The sequence below is a fragment of the Linepithema humile genome, chromosome 4 (genome assembly GCF_040581485.1).
Source record: "Linepithema humile isolate Giens D197 chromosome 4, Lhum_UNIL_v1.0, whole genome shotgun sequence".
In the NCBI taxonomy this organism is placed as follows: Eukaryota; Metazoa; Arthropoda; class Insecta; order Hymenoptera; family Formicidae; genus Linepithema; species Linepithema humile.
In genome coordinates, this window is record NC_090131.1 from 31116278 (window position 1) to 31132089 (window position 15812).

Here is a 15812-nt window from a genome sequence, read left to right on the forward strand (position 1 = left end):
AATGAAGCAGTAATAAGCTTTCCAATTTTCTCGAAGCTTTGCCGATACCGCTTGGCAATGAACGAGTTTCGAATAAAAGTCTCGAATACGAAACTACTAGAAACATAAAAATTTTTCACATTAAACTTGGAAAGTTTTCCCGAGAATTTTTAGCAATACTGAATAATTATAAATCATAAGAATCATACATTAAGCCAAAATTGATTTGCTGGAGTATTGAAACTTGACGGAAATACTAAACTTTAGTTCATCTTGTAGCAAATACATCAATTAACTGAGATTTGTTTGTGAGTAAACGTGGTGTTGCAGAAATTTAGCTTCAAATTCATGCGTATATGCGAGTTTTTTTCATATCAATATGCACGTATATACACTCACCAGAATATCGTACATAAATATTTTTTGTTAGATTTGGACGACACAACACATAGCGATCGAGCGTGGTCTCGGAATTCCAATACTGAACGCAAAGAACTTTGATAAAGTAGCTTAGCTGCCTTACATAAATAACGTCTTACTGAAATGCAACTCTAATTGTAGCCACATTCATCTTTTTATGGATCATTATATTCGGAATTTAAATTCACAATGTGCTCTCATTACTACGATTTTATGTGTGTGTGTGTGTGTGTGTGTGTGTGTGTGTGTGTGTACTAACAATACATATGAAATAATCAAATAAATGATAAAGTTATCAAGCTAAATCAGTTCGTACAACACACTGCTCCATACGTCTACCTAATATGTATTGGACTTACTTCTGTGAATGGTGTGTAGCGAATTGATTTAGCCAAAAGTATGATATTAATTAATTTCCATTTCACATATCTATTAATCTACCGCAATCCATTTCACAAATTGCCATCAACACGACCGCAAATACACTACGTTCGTTTCCAAATTTATTCATGGGAATTGTATACTTTATATGTATATAAATTTACTATACAATTAGAGAGATAAATATACATTTTGAGTTAATGAAATAAATGTGCTTCCTGTGGCAATGTAAATCGGAATGTAAAAGCAATTCCAGCCAATGGAATCTATACATAACCATTTTATACAAATACACACAAACGCACAGAATAAATAAAAAAAACGTTTTTTAAATTCACTTCTGCTTCCTAGAGATTATAATTTGACAAGATTTAATTCTCGGTAAGTGATGACTATGTATGCTGACCGTAATTTTGGCTCTCAAGCTACGGAGATTAACGCATGACAAAAGCGAATATTACGATACACGGATATTACAAACGCATTGTTACTTCAAAATTCATACGGTTAGAAGGGTGATTCGATTAATAATTTCGTTGACGCTGTACGGTGTCAGCAAATTGCATTGCGAATTACGTGACATTTATGAGCATGTCCACTTACGGTAATAATCCCGTTCCCGCGTTTAATAGTCATACATTTTATGTGATGCATCTGTTAACGTTGGCGCGAATACCGCAATAAACATCGATCTGGGATAAACACGGACAGAGAACCGACAAAATTTCGTTCATGATATTCAACCGCGTCGTGCTATGTAGGTATCACTTTCACTACCAATCGTCACTTGCCTTTAAAACCGGAACGATCAAAATTAAATGTGAAGTCAGAAGAGCTTTGAAAATTGCGAGAGATGTACAATTGATACATATCAAATTATATCCTGTCACGCGTCATGTAAATCCTTCTTAATCGCGTATCACGTCAGTAACGGACGTTGAGCTCTATTTTTCCGATTCGTCTACCCGAGCATATAGCCGAGTTTGCCGGAGGGAAAATTGTCACGCGCGCGATCTCGCTTCCATAAAAGTTGAATTAACATTGTAAACCCGCGGATTTATGCGACAGGATGAAATCGCCGATATAGCGCTGCCTCGCTGCCCCCTTTGAGCGGCAACCCAGCGGGCAACTCGGGTGGCGTTGCGGTGTGAACGGCCGTTAACGGGGTAGTTCGCAGACGAGGAATGCGGCCACGCATTTCTGCCAAAGCCTCCCGATCCGCCGCGGAGCGAGCTTGCCTGCGAGATTCGGCACTCCGCCGGATTCCGGTTTACCGCCAACTTACGTGCGGTATAATCGGCCGTACGTTCGCTTCGCGCACGCGTACGCCCACGCGTTCGCCAGTTAAACGAGTCACGTTTCCACTTTAGCGTCTTCCCGTGAATGCGTATTTCGCCTCGTTTCGTCTCGAATCGCTGGACAAACTGTACGAGAGCGCAACTTTAGTGTATTTTTTTCAAAGAGACATATTCAACAATTCCTCTTGTATTGAGGCGATATAAGGTATTGCTGCGATAAAATGCATGTAATGTAAAATTTTTATTACGTCCAGAGGTAAAAGGATAAAATATATTAGTGGATAAATTTCATTAATAACTGTTATTGATTATGTTGAAGACATACTTAAAGGCATTTGCACCGTGTGTAACTTGCTCGATATATGATCAATTGAAAAATTAAAAATAAAAGAAATTAATTATATCCTATACATTTTTTATCAACCTTACGCACGCCTTATTAGCACGCGTTCAATGTGAGTTTCCTGCACGCCAAATCAAAGCAATTATAACCATTCTGGAATAGCTGAGCGTGTTTGTGAAACAGAAACGGTCGGGAATAGAACAACGTTGGCGTAATTGGTACCACGGGTCTATTAAGTTGGAATCGCGTTAATTTGCATAAGACGTCGAGAAGCTGATCCTCCCGACGTAAAATTCTTACCGAAACAGCAGGCAAGGATGTGGCTGTTATCATAACGATTATCGTAAAAGCGTTCTGTGTAAGCGATGCGCGTTAATCGATGCGGGCATATTTGGCGAATGAGCAATACAATCAATATCAAAGAAAATTATCATCATCGGGTAACGCAATAAACACTCGATAATACTATGCATCGTTATTATTTCTCCTATTGCGTGATAAATTTGTGATTACTATAAGAGTATACAATATATAAGCAGACTACTCGGAACGCGCGCTATATGCCATAAATCCTGGGTCAATTAAGTCGAGAGGATCGTCACATCGCATAATCCAGTCAAACCGGTATCTAGACAGAACGAAAGAAACGAGCGCACCTTTATCTAGCGATCGAACGTAGATCGACGCTAGCGTCTTTCTAAAAGGGAAATCCTTCGATGCGTGCTTCGCTGAATTTCTCTTCGGCAAGTTTTTAGCCCGCTAGACCAATGACCCGGCGGCCGCGGTTATACAGACCAAAAGCGAACGTGCGCTCGTGGAGTTCGTGAGTGAGGAAACGCCTTGGTCTTCTCATTCCACGTATTCCATGAGAATCATTACGTTCCTGCGAGAGCAAATCCGCCGAGTGTCGAGTGTATCGGGTCAAGAATATTCATTGAAATCAGGCGCTTATTACTTACATACAATACACGCTACACGTCTTGCGTCTCTGTTCATGTGCTAATTATTATATTATTATACATGATATATACAAAGTCCCTAGAACTGAGCAATATTTTTTACATGTGTTATAATATACGTATTAGTATTGCAATAATAATCTACGAAGAGACAAAACTTTCAAGCATTGAAATTTTACTATTTTTGTTAAAATTATTTCACCGACAATTTTTAAGATTAAGTTGAGAAATAAATAATGTTGTAAGTGATATATAATATAATATTATATACCTATTGCTATCGGAAATGGTATCTCTTCCTCTATATGTACGGACGATCCTCGAGGGCTCTTTGCTTATCTACGAGATATAACGAATGACGAATCCATATTCCTATCAAACATCACCGATCGCCGATGCTGATTTATATACTCAACTGTCACAGAGTGTCAATCTATGATACGTAAACGCTACGATGCACATCACATGTTTCGCGACTGACTCTTCCAAACATAGAGGAAAGAAAGAGCAAAGAACGATGGACCTGGGACAAACATTCGATCATCCTTGGAAATTAGAAAAACTTGTTTTCAATCGATCCACGTAAGCGGAAAGATCTCATTCGCTTGATCTCTGGAAGAAAAAAAACAAGAGAAGAATTTAATTGAACTGAAAACTTTCAGCGTCCCGCCTTTTTCGAGTCGTTCCAATCGCACGGTCTGTCCGCGAACTTCGATATAACGTTATCTTTGCCCTTTAGCAAAGAAAGCAGAACGCTAACCCTTGCGCCCCGATATCGTCAAATGAAAAATTTTTAGCCGTTAGTGTTGTCATCGCTCTATTTTTTATTTGTAACTTCTCGCGCAACGGACAAAAACCCATGTGATAAATTCTGTAAAATCACAGTTTTCTCCCTGCTATGAGACAAAAAGCACCCTCTTCTTCCCCCTCTCCCCGCTGCAGACCCGCAATTCGCGATTCTATGACGTCAGATTTATACCAGATTTATTTAGCCTCTCGAACGCATTTCCCATTTCGCAAATCCGTGCGAATCCAATTCCACCGTGGTTAATGGAAAATCTCGGAGTCGAGAACACGGTCTGCACATCCGAACACGCAGAAAAATTTGTTTCTCGGATCTCTCGTATGTACGAAATTAGCATATCGACTTTGAGCGAAATAAATCTATTTGCATTTGTAGAGAATTAGTGAAGCGGGAGATGGGATATATCTAACCAAGATCCGTCCAAGTTTAGACTCATGAGTCCAGGTTAAACTTTAGGAAACAAGGCAAAAACAAATGTATCATGTGTTGATACGTTTAGATAAACTTATGTTGTCATTTTGAAATGCTAAATTCATCTCTGATGCGTTTCCTATCTTCTGCGTTTCCTATCATCACTTGTATTCAATTAATTCTGTGTACATAATTTTAATTGTTTATTTGCATGTATACGCATATTGAAGTATTAGCGATAAAAGCTACTTAAAAAATGATGTCTCATCATTGTCTATGTAAACAGTAAATCATGTTTTAACCGAACGCTGCGCTTACAACAGAACCACTTGTAGTTAAACGTCGGAAGTCTGCTCGGTTCCTTGCCGATGCGTGACAGTATGCGCGCGAAATGGAACGGTTTAAAGAGGCAGAACTGGACCTTAAACGGTGGGCCATAAATCTTCGCTGTCGTCCGACTTCTTATTTCCGACGAAAACGGGTAGCGAATTATCTTTTCCCGTGTGTATCGTGTTTCACGAACGGGCCAGCGTTCAGCTTCGATAAGAGCGGTTCGGTGTTAATAAACGCTCCCACGACACACGGATCGATAGAGATACGCGACCATTCGATAAGTGCGTTCTCTGCGATACGCATGGGAACCAAACTTGTAACATGCAACGAACCAATTTTGTCGAAATATTAGAAACTTCGCAAATCGATTTTCTATGCACTTATCAAACATATTTATATATAATTACATTTATACACATATAACGCGTGTACTATGTGTGCAAATTGATTAATTAATGCGCAATGATTAATGTTTCGTTTTATCCAGAGTGAGATCGTATGTCTCTCATACTAAATACTCCATACTTTACGAATAAAGAATTAAAGAAAATAGGATAAACCTTTGCTTCCCCTCGCCCCAAATACTAAAGAAAAACTCACTTTGCAAATATTTCACTCGCTTGTACAAAAGTGAGATTATTTTTTTGCAAACTGATAAAATTACGGAAATCAAACGAGTTTCAGTAATATATGCGTGGCTGCGTTTGAATGTTCATCCAACTCGCTTACTCGATAAACGTCATGTCATTTTCAGTGGAAGAGAAAATTGAGTTTTTACAGGAATAAACAAAACCGTGAACGCGGGCTTTTAAAAACCATATGTTTCTTCTCTGGATTTTGGAAACAACTCTAACGGAAATTCCATTTTTCATATCCCGCCTTAACGAGCGTTTTCGCGGATAGCTCGCTGATTGGAATTTCACATGTAGATGCAAAAAGTAATTATCACTGCGGTCGATTGGTGGGAACGTTGTAACCCGGGTCGCGTGGTGCTTCGCAATCAGGGCTAACATGCCACGAAGAGGTTAGCGTTGTCAGTTGCTAGTAAACACGTTGTTTAGCCGGCCGGCCAAACGCGTACATCGGTTTAGAAGCGAATATGTTCCCGATGCAAGTTGGATGATCGTATTGGAAATAAATTTCTGTTAAAGTGAAATCGATTTGAAATGATTAGAGAGGAAATATAGTGCGTTAAACAAAACACATTTAAATACATGCAATAAAATATTCTAGTAAAACAATACAGAAATAATTTAAATTTGCACGGATTATAATCGTCGCGTGTTAACTGAGAGAACGATTCGCCATTCGAATTAATGTTTTCAACGCAAGTGTTTACGCTTCGAGTTACTTTCAAGACTCGTGACAACGATCGTATCGCACCCGGATCGAGAACACGATTATGTGCAAAAAGTGTTACGCACACTCTCAATAGCACTAATAGTGCATATTTTGTCATTGCTGAAACGCGCATTCTAGTGAAAATTGGCGATGTGCCAAGTGGGCGGCGTTAGTGGGATTCGTGGCTTGAGCTCGACGCCAAATACATCGGACTGCAAAAACGGTTGATTTATTATGACCAGTAGTTCAGGATGCGCGGTTTTGCAGAACCTCGCGTACAATCGCGTATTCGGTCCGATAATTTGCTTGCGACTGATATCTCGCAATGTCGAGAATAAACGTAAATATGAGTATTATTCTCTATTTCTAACAGATGCATCAAAAGTTTTTTCCCTCTTTTCCTTTCCTCGCCATTTGAATTGCTGGTGAAAAAAAACGCTATGAGGATAACAAGTTATAACAAGTTGGTTGTAATAACAGGGAAGAGTGGGGATTGTAGTTTACCAAAGAGCTTTTAGGGTCTGCTATTACCTACGATCACTTCCGACCTGGAAGATACACCGAAACTGCCGAACTTGACGCTGTATACTCTCTACCGCTGTATAGTCTACCGCGTTACGTCATTTGCATAATAGAGGTGCCCTATCGAGGATAGACAGATTTGCGTAGACAACGTGCAACAAACAGAAACCGCTCCATTAAGAGTACACGTTGACGTAAATGGTCGATCCGTTGAGTAGACCTAGGCTAACGCGCGAGTCTCTCTCTCTCTCTCTCTCTCTCTCTCTCTCTCTCTTTCTCTCTCTCTCCCCGACTGCCGCCGTCTCCATTTGGTACCGCGTCTCGTCGGCCTCCATCCTGATGCCATTCGACAGCTAGCGAATATTCAAGGCCATTTTGCAGGGATACCGACATATTGCGGCGTGATTTATGGCCGAGCCGGTCTACGAGGCAGAAGGTAGCGGCGATCGATTCGTCTCGAGTTTGGCGGCCGATGGCGGCGGACCGGCAGCTATATCGTGGAATCCACCATGTCGAAGCATCCTCCAATACGGCCTTACTTCTTCCTTTCTCACATTCTTTCGCTCGTTATTACGCAACACAAGACATCCATTTACGACCGACATCTTTTCTGATCCCGGCCGACCTGTCATTCGCCGAATTTCGCGATATTAAATCGTTCGTCATCATTGTAACTTTAGCGGAAATGTGATGAGCACCTTCTTGCGAACAGAATTTCGATCGAAGCGTCCTTTTTTCAATAGCATTACTTTTCACTTTTCATTTTTCTCCCAACTTTTCCTGGCTAATTATTTCATTTCAACAAGATAGCACAATAGAATACAATTTGTCGCATCCGAACTGTGTGACAGCAATGACTTTAAACTGACTCGCCGACAATGGCTTTAATTAATTGCAAATGCGAGTCACGTCAAGAGGAGTCCTCCAACGGTGTTAATACGCCGCGAGCTATAAACTAACGAAAACGCGACCCTTCCGAAGCATTATCGGCCTGATCGCTGAAGCGTACTACCAAGTTATTTGGAATGGAACTAACGTCGTCGCGGAGTGGAAGTACGGATAACGAGATTCGAAGATGCGCAGCAGCACCGCCTCGTACAGTTCAGCATAACTTGGTGCGGAAGTATTCGGAAAGGGAAGAACTTAAAAGTCATACAATAGGGCGTGCCCTAACGGTGAACATCGGTCTTTATAAAAAAAAATATAATCGCGTGTAAAGACGATTGAACGCATACAATAATGCTTTTGAATTACCTCACACGTTACACTCATTATGTTAATAATAATTTACGTATAATGAGTAAATTAAAAAAAAATGTTTTTATCTAAATGTCTTTTTTATCTATTGTTGTCTCGGAGTAATTTGTAGCGAGAAACTTGATACACTTTATATGAAAATCTCCGTTATTATCACTCAATCCAATCAAATTAATGTGTGTACATCTACTTTCTTCCTTTTCGTTGAAAACTATAAACTGCATTCTCGATACGAGAGGTTACCATTATTCTGCGCTGGTTTCATAGACGTCTCTCATACGTGTTTGGTTCTGACACCAGTGACATAGCGCGAGGAAATTCCGTTTCTCTATATATCATATGAATCTTGTTGCATGCTCACATATATGCTCGCGAAATATACAAAAGAGACCATATCTTGAAAGAAACCAAGTCAGAGACAAAACAGTAGAATATCTGGATGAAGGATACAGTTTACAATCACGCTGACAAATACGATGCGTCGTACGAAAAATATATAATCCATAGGTGTACGTTATGCAAAGTATATACCATTTATTATATACATCTACTTGAATGTAATAGATGTGGTAATATACGCAAGCCCTTATCGCGGCTTAAAATGTAGCTACATATATAGTGCGATAACTTCATGTATGTGTTTTGGGCATGTTAGTTTTGGCAGCAAGTGTAGCTTACCGTAAGGAGATTTCACACCGCTCCATAGCGTTCCATATGCATACACGCGTCTTGGGGCGGTATATAGAGTCTAGTACTTGTAGCTCCTACCGTGTAATCTATCCCGCTCTCACGAGCTATTGAGTGGAACGCTCGTATCTGTGATTCAAATGGAATAATCGGAGGAGGAAATCATGACGCAGCAGATGTATCGTATTCAGAGAGGGAGACATACAAAACCCGTAATAGTTAATAAATGTATCATCCCCATCGTCCGTGCGTATATGTTAAACATGTAAATGTATCGCGTCGAGATCCGTTAATCATTACTTTGTATACGTGTATATACTATTGTGTGCGTGCGTGCGCGCGTGTGTGTATTCAACTATAAAAAAACTACCTTTTATAATTAATATAATCTGATTAAAAGTTTACCAACAATCACATCATATATTTTGATCACAGAATAGCAAAAAGCGAATTTATACAATATATCCGCACATGTAATACGTGCTTATAAAACATAAAAGTAACATTATAATTTCGAGAAACGCAATCAAAATTTTCTTCTCAACAGTGATATAATTTATCAGATTTTTATTGTTGCACAAAATTTCGAGTTTAAAGTAGCGTTACGAACGTCGTATACGACTTTAATAGCTGTTATACGTATTATACAAACATATCTTTGCGTCTAAAAAATTTAGCGAAAAACGAATATAAATTCACTCCTTAAATCTTGTACAATACAATATGCGCTATCTTTTCTCGTAAAAAGTCTTTTAACAATTGTTGATTTGCTAAAAACACATCTTTAAAATAATATCCAATCATTTATTATATTTGGCGATAGTATAAGAGTCACTTTCAATACTACCATCCATTCACACTATTTTTTAATAGATGACCAGATATGATGAGTAATTATATCAGTAACGCACGAGAAGTGGTATTTATGTACTTGTAAAGCGTGAAAATAGTTTAGCATTAAAATGGTATTTCCCAGAAACAAATGCGCGCAAGTCACGTCCTGCTGTCCTACATGCCAAGTCGCGATCCATATTTAGTTCAAACATAAACGTGTTTTTTCTCGAATTATGTTGTGTTTTCTAGATACGCTGCACGCAATCGCGAAGTTCTAAAAGCATGTTTACGATCGTGAGCTTTCAGTACATGCCACGACTTTTGATATGCTGTTATTTTACTATATTAATACACTCTCAACTTTTGAATAAAAGTAACACACATTCTAGATACGCGTAATAAATATATTAAAATTGACATATTGTATTATGTTGCTAAGATGTACGTGCAATATTTAATTCGATTTAGTTAGACCGATAAAGCTTAAAAGAACAGTAAGGTTTTAAAATTAAAATTAATGTGTCTATGTGTCCAATTTTATGCTATCACACAAGTGATAATATTTTTATCGCAATTGACATTTATACAATTAGCTATCGCCATGTCAAAATTTTTATTGCAGACGAAATTGTATGGAGAAATTGTTAACAATGCTAATATCTTGAAGTAAAACTCATTGACAAGGTGATATCAAAAATAGAATATAGGTGCTAAAAATATGCGATGCGCGAATAGTATATATCGCGGTGCTATCAAAATATCGAAAACATTTTCACAAATGACACGTTGTTGTTCTGCATTCGCACGTGTTACGTCAAACCTCCCTCCACTTTCCTACCTATGTATTATTCTCATCTTTGGAACAATGCGCATGCAATCCTGCACGTGCAGTATCACGGTATGCATTTTATCGGACATGAACGACATTTCGCTTCCGCCAATTATTTCCAGTATCAATAGGCCGACGCTGTAATATCAGGGACTACCATTAAGTGGTGGACGCGGCCTCGCGAATTTTACGCGCGGTTCAATTTTATGCAACGTGTGCATTGTGTAGAACATCAATGTCGATCCTTTTGCTATCACTTGCTAAAAGTCACATGTTCGACCCAACTATGTAGTTGTAGTGATGGATAACGAATGAGTTTACCGATTAAGTCAGAACGACATGATAAACGGAGTAAGAGCGTATGCCATTTGTTAGGTTTATCGCGAAAGCTGGGATCGCAACGCCGAATCAGAGAAATAACACATGCGTCTTTATCTCGACTTTTTTGCGTGCTAATTCGTGCAACAGAGGTGTAACAGGGATCGCGCGGCTACATACGAGATTCTATTGTACACGCATGCCAGTTAGTCGCTTCGTCAATATCCCACAGTCGCAATTTATCACGTTGCATATAAAATGTGTGTGAAAAAATTAACATCATAAAATACACACACACACATTACTCGCAATTAATTTTGTCACCTTTGCTCAGTTATTCTTTTTTCAGAATCTTTCTATTCATCGCAAGAATGCCTTGCGCGCATTTAAAATATAAAATCCAAGCTGTAGGAAAAGGCAGTTAAATATCGATCCTTGGTTGTTACGCTGTCGCTATACTCCAGCCGTCACACTGCGGTATAAATATTACATGCGCCGGATGATAGACGCTGCCTGCTATTCCACTCGTGTCAGGAGTGCGTCGATGAACAACGATTACTTTCGCGAGCTATTCGTTTTTATAGTCCGCAAATAGCCCTTTTCATATCTATACGACCGCCGAATGGGCGTTACTAGGTTATAACGTCTGAGTTACTGTCGGAAATCACGGAATCTTTATTGACCTCGTCGCGGAGCTACGCTCGAGAGATTAAGGTGGGTCAAAGAGAAGATTTTAATTTCCTTTTGCTCATTGGATTTTGCTCCGCCAAACTTAATCCGCTCACGCTGATCCGAGAGAAGCGTCATTTTTTATCGCCGTGTGCTCACACCTTTATGACGACTCGAATGTTACCGAGAGGAAAAAAAAAACCTAATGGTGAAATATTGCGAAAAGCAATATCAGCAGCGATTTTTGTCCGCGTTGCGAAGAATATTGAAAGCTTGAATTGCACATAAAAAGGGCGAACTTTATCATTACGTGCATATCACACTATGGTGGTCACAATGGTGGTCATCTGTCTTAAGCCGAAAATCGCATAGCTTCATATGCAACGTGAATTCATCTAGAAAAATAATTTGCATTTATAAGCTTGTCATAATGGTAATTTTATGTTAGATCGATATTGGAAATTTAATAATCTTTTCACGTTACGTGAATTGAAGATGACGCATCGTTTTGTGATAGTTACTGGGTCTCTGCGCGAAAAACAAATTTAAAATATGACTCATAAAATATCTCTCAGCGAAAAAAAAGCTCCATTCAGATTGCCGATTGGAACTCTGGCGAATATTTCATAGAGATTTTGTCGCAACGAATTGCTGCTACGGTTAATTTACGGCTTCAAACCGAATTTCGCGCTAACGTATGAACCAACCGGACGCTAGTTTCGAGAGTTTACCGATGACCAAGTATACAATCGTGCATGACGCAATTGTCTAATTGCGTGACGTCGCATTGCGGGAGACGCACGTATCATCGCGAGATCTCTCTCAAGAAATCAATTGTCCAGATGATTATCTCAAAGCTACTATAAGCGCGATTCATCTTGCATAGCTATATCACTTTCAAGGTAACATGGACGCGACACGAAATAAAGCTCTGCAGTTTCTATAATTCAAAGTATTTCGACAAATGTCAGAGTTGATTCACAAATACAACAAGGTTAGTCACTATATAATTTACTATTTATTTGTCATATCACATTTCAACTGCTTTCATTCATTACGTTTATTTATCAATTATAAACAAACTCAAATTTGAATTACGCGGACAAGAGAAAAGGCTTTTACAATCCGAATCTGTCTCGTACGAATCAAGCTCGTATCTCTAAGAAATGTGCACTGCAAGCTTCGATGCGGCTCTTGCAGCGCGTGTGACGGTCGTAAATGCAACGACGTTCGCATGTCGAGCGAAATCGGTTTACACGCGTATCAGCGTGACTGATAATATAATCTTGATACGAGACTACGAGACTGCGCGTACAAAAGTGTAAATAAAATCTTACAGTTTGTAAAAGTGACATTGCGATTTCGGGCGTTGCAGTTATTTCGTCTGTCATGTTTCCGTTTTCTCACCTTCGCAAGGTCGAAGTATACACATACATATGCGTTCGAATTGAAATACAGTTATGCCATCCGTCCGAAGGGAATTAGTCGTGAGACATTTTAATACCATTAGCTCTCGCAGCGGTTTATCTCGAACCAAGCATGCATATGTTCTATGTATGTATGAAGTTCTAGTGCGTCACGTAACCTGCTCACGGATACGAGGCATCGAGGTAAATTGACATAGCTTTGTCTGACAAGCGGTTAGGATTATTAAGCAATTTCTATACGTTTAATTGTGTCGTAAATGAGCGCATATGCCATTGCGATCTCCTCCGTTCTATCCAATGTAAGGATTCTCCCTATGTTTAAATATGACTTAAAACAAATAGCTTGCTTGTATAATGTGTCAACATATCTCAAATTTTATTCACAAATCTAATCGAATAAATCACGACGAAAAAGATGAAAATCAACTAAAATAACTTGTAGTTTTCGGAAAAATTTTGCAAATGTAAAGAATAGAAAGAAAGATTTTTTTTTCAGCAAAAGATATATATGTATATCAGCAGATTGTGAACTTTGTGCCGTATGTATCATGTTTGTAAAGGCAGTCGTGTAACGAGTGTCAGGGCTCATGGTGATCCCCACGTCACGTGTTTAAACGCGCGTACATCGCACGCATGTCGGGCGCATACGAATGTCACCCGCTGTCATTTCACGAACGTCGAATAAATCATTGCCGGCGAGAGATATTCTCTGTTTGCTTGACGGCCGAATCTCTTGCTTTGAAAGCTTAAAACTTGCTGACTCAACGCTACATATGCGCACCATAATAAATCGATGGTACATGAGACATTTTATTAAAATGTCAAGAAACAACAAAACTAAAGTAACTGCTGTTCAAGAGTAATCCATTTGCCACCAAAACATTCTAATCTCTGAATGTTCCAAAAAAAATTACAAGTTTTTTCAAGAATATGTAATTAAATAAAACATGGTCGCGTCTATCTAGCACAGCGTGTGAAAGATACTTAAAAGATAAATACATGTATGAAACAGAAATGACTAAACTTGTTACAAATAAAATTGACAAGATTTCGAAACACAATAAAAAAGTATACCATAAATCAGACAAAATGTACAAATGTATCTCTTGCATAAATCCAAATGTGTTAAATTTCTCATTGAAATACCTGATTATGGAAACGAACAAAGCTACCTAATTTTAATTCAATTCTATAATTCTAAAATTTTAATTAATGTTACACGTATATTTATAGCGATACTATTAGAAATGCAAAAAATAATTCTTAGGCAAATGGAGCAAAATAAAGGTGCACTTTTCCGAGCATGCATCGTGTAATATGTACTACCATCCGCATAATTATTTCGATCAATCACCAATAGTCGATTTTCTATCCAATAACGTGTACAGAGTTGGAACAGAATAATATAGAATCTGAAATCGCAGGTCACCATTGTGCCCGGCGTCGCTTATGTACATACTTAGGTATGTAGATTGCGCGCCTCAACACGTGCCATTAATGGCTGATGGCTCCGAAACTCTCTCACGCCATTTTCCATCCTTCCGCGCACTCCAATAGAAGGTCAACTTCTTCGACGCGGAGATGACTTTATCGCGCGATAACAATACGTATTACGTAAATTGCATGGCACGCTTTTCCATCTACAGTTTCAGTAGACAACTTTACAAAGTGTTCAATGTAATATACATTTGGATTCTCGCGTATGTAACCAATCTGTAATGTGCCGGTCAGTACTCGATATCCTACGTTCGAAAACATTTCATTTCATGCAATAATATATAACAACATTCGTAAAATCTAACTCGTCTTCAAGTGAGTGAGTTTTAAACCAAGAATTGCTACGAGTGTTGTAATGCGTTCCATCTTTACGGATACTCTTCATTATTAACTGCACGTGTTTGCACGTAACGTGCTAATTTAGATATAATATCATTATGAGCTCACCATTACGTCAATGCGTCATTCCTCATGCTTTAGCGTCTGACGCGAACATCTCTTGATATGCGAACGACTTGTCGACCGAATCCACGTGAGGTTGCACGTCGCACCAATTCATGATCGATGCACTTCTTCACGAATACGTCACGCTTCCGAGCGAGAGACGGCCGGAAATGGGACGCGTTTGGGATGAACGCTATTTCGACGGACTCGTCGTTCACACCACGCGAGATCACGTCCGCCACTCACATTGAGCGATTGCGCTCCTATGAAACGCACGCACTATGTTCGTCGCCGCTTCGATTGTGCATTCCTATACTCGATTTTCGGGATATATAATGAAAAGTCCTGTTTGATCGGAAATTCCGATCAAGAATGATTTACCATTGCCATAACAATCATTTATAATCTTAAATTAATTAAATGAATTTCGCGATATTTTCATACATTCGTATCAGCGATACAAAAGACAGTTAAGTTTCATTCTACCAAGTGTCTAACGTCAGAAACAGAGCGTTTACGCCTCACGTATACGCGCAAATTGCTCGTGCAACGTAAATTTGTCACACCGTACAAGTACTTTTCAATTCTAGGCTGAATTTTAACGAAAGCGAAGAACGTGGCGAAGCCACGCAAGGTAAAGGGTTGTTGGCACAGCCGGCAGGGTGCGATGCACACGACTCTCCAGCGGCAGTTGACGCGACACTAGAGAAAATCGGAGTTCGCTTGCCGCCACAGGACTCCGGACGCCTGCGCTCTCCGTTCTCGCCGCCACGAGCCACAGATTTTCGCATAAACAGCGTGTTCGCGGTATTCCGAGAAACGAATGTACCTTCGACAGTTGGAAGTTCCTTAAGCGATTACTACCGAATCTTTCGTTCGAACGGACGGCACAAATTATTCGATCGTCGAAAGTGTTTACCCGATTTATTTTTCAAGCAGCTGTTTGACAAAGCAAACATTCGCCAAAAAAGTTTCTGTTATATATTGGTGACTAGAAATTTATTTGTTTACATCAATAACAGGTTGCAAAAAACAATCAGCAGTTTGAATGCATTTTA

At 39.2% G+C, this 15812-nt stretch overlaps 1 protein-coding gene across 1 annotated transcript in view; it reads right to left on the minus strand.

Moving 5' to 3' along the window:
* Positions 1-15349, minus strand: part of LOC105677279 (suppressor of lurcher protein 1) — a 225563-nt gene extending 210214 nt beyond the window's left edge. The window contains exon 1 of the mRNA XM_012375792.2: positions 14758-15349. Coding sequence (XP_012231215.1) covers positions 14758-14760 — 3 coding nt within the window. The 5' untranslated portion in view covers positions 14761-15349. The remainder of the gene's footprint in view (positions 1-14757) is intronic.
* Between the last annotated feature and the right edge of the window lie 463 nt (positions 15350-15812).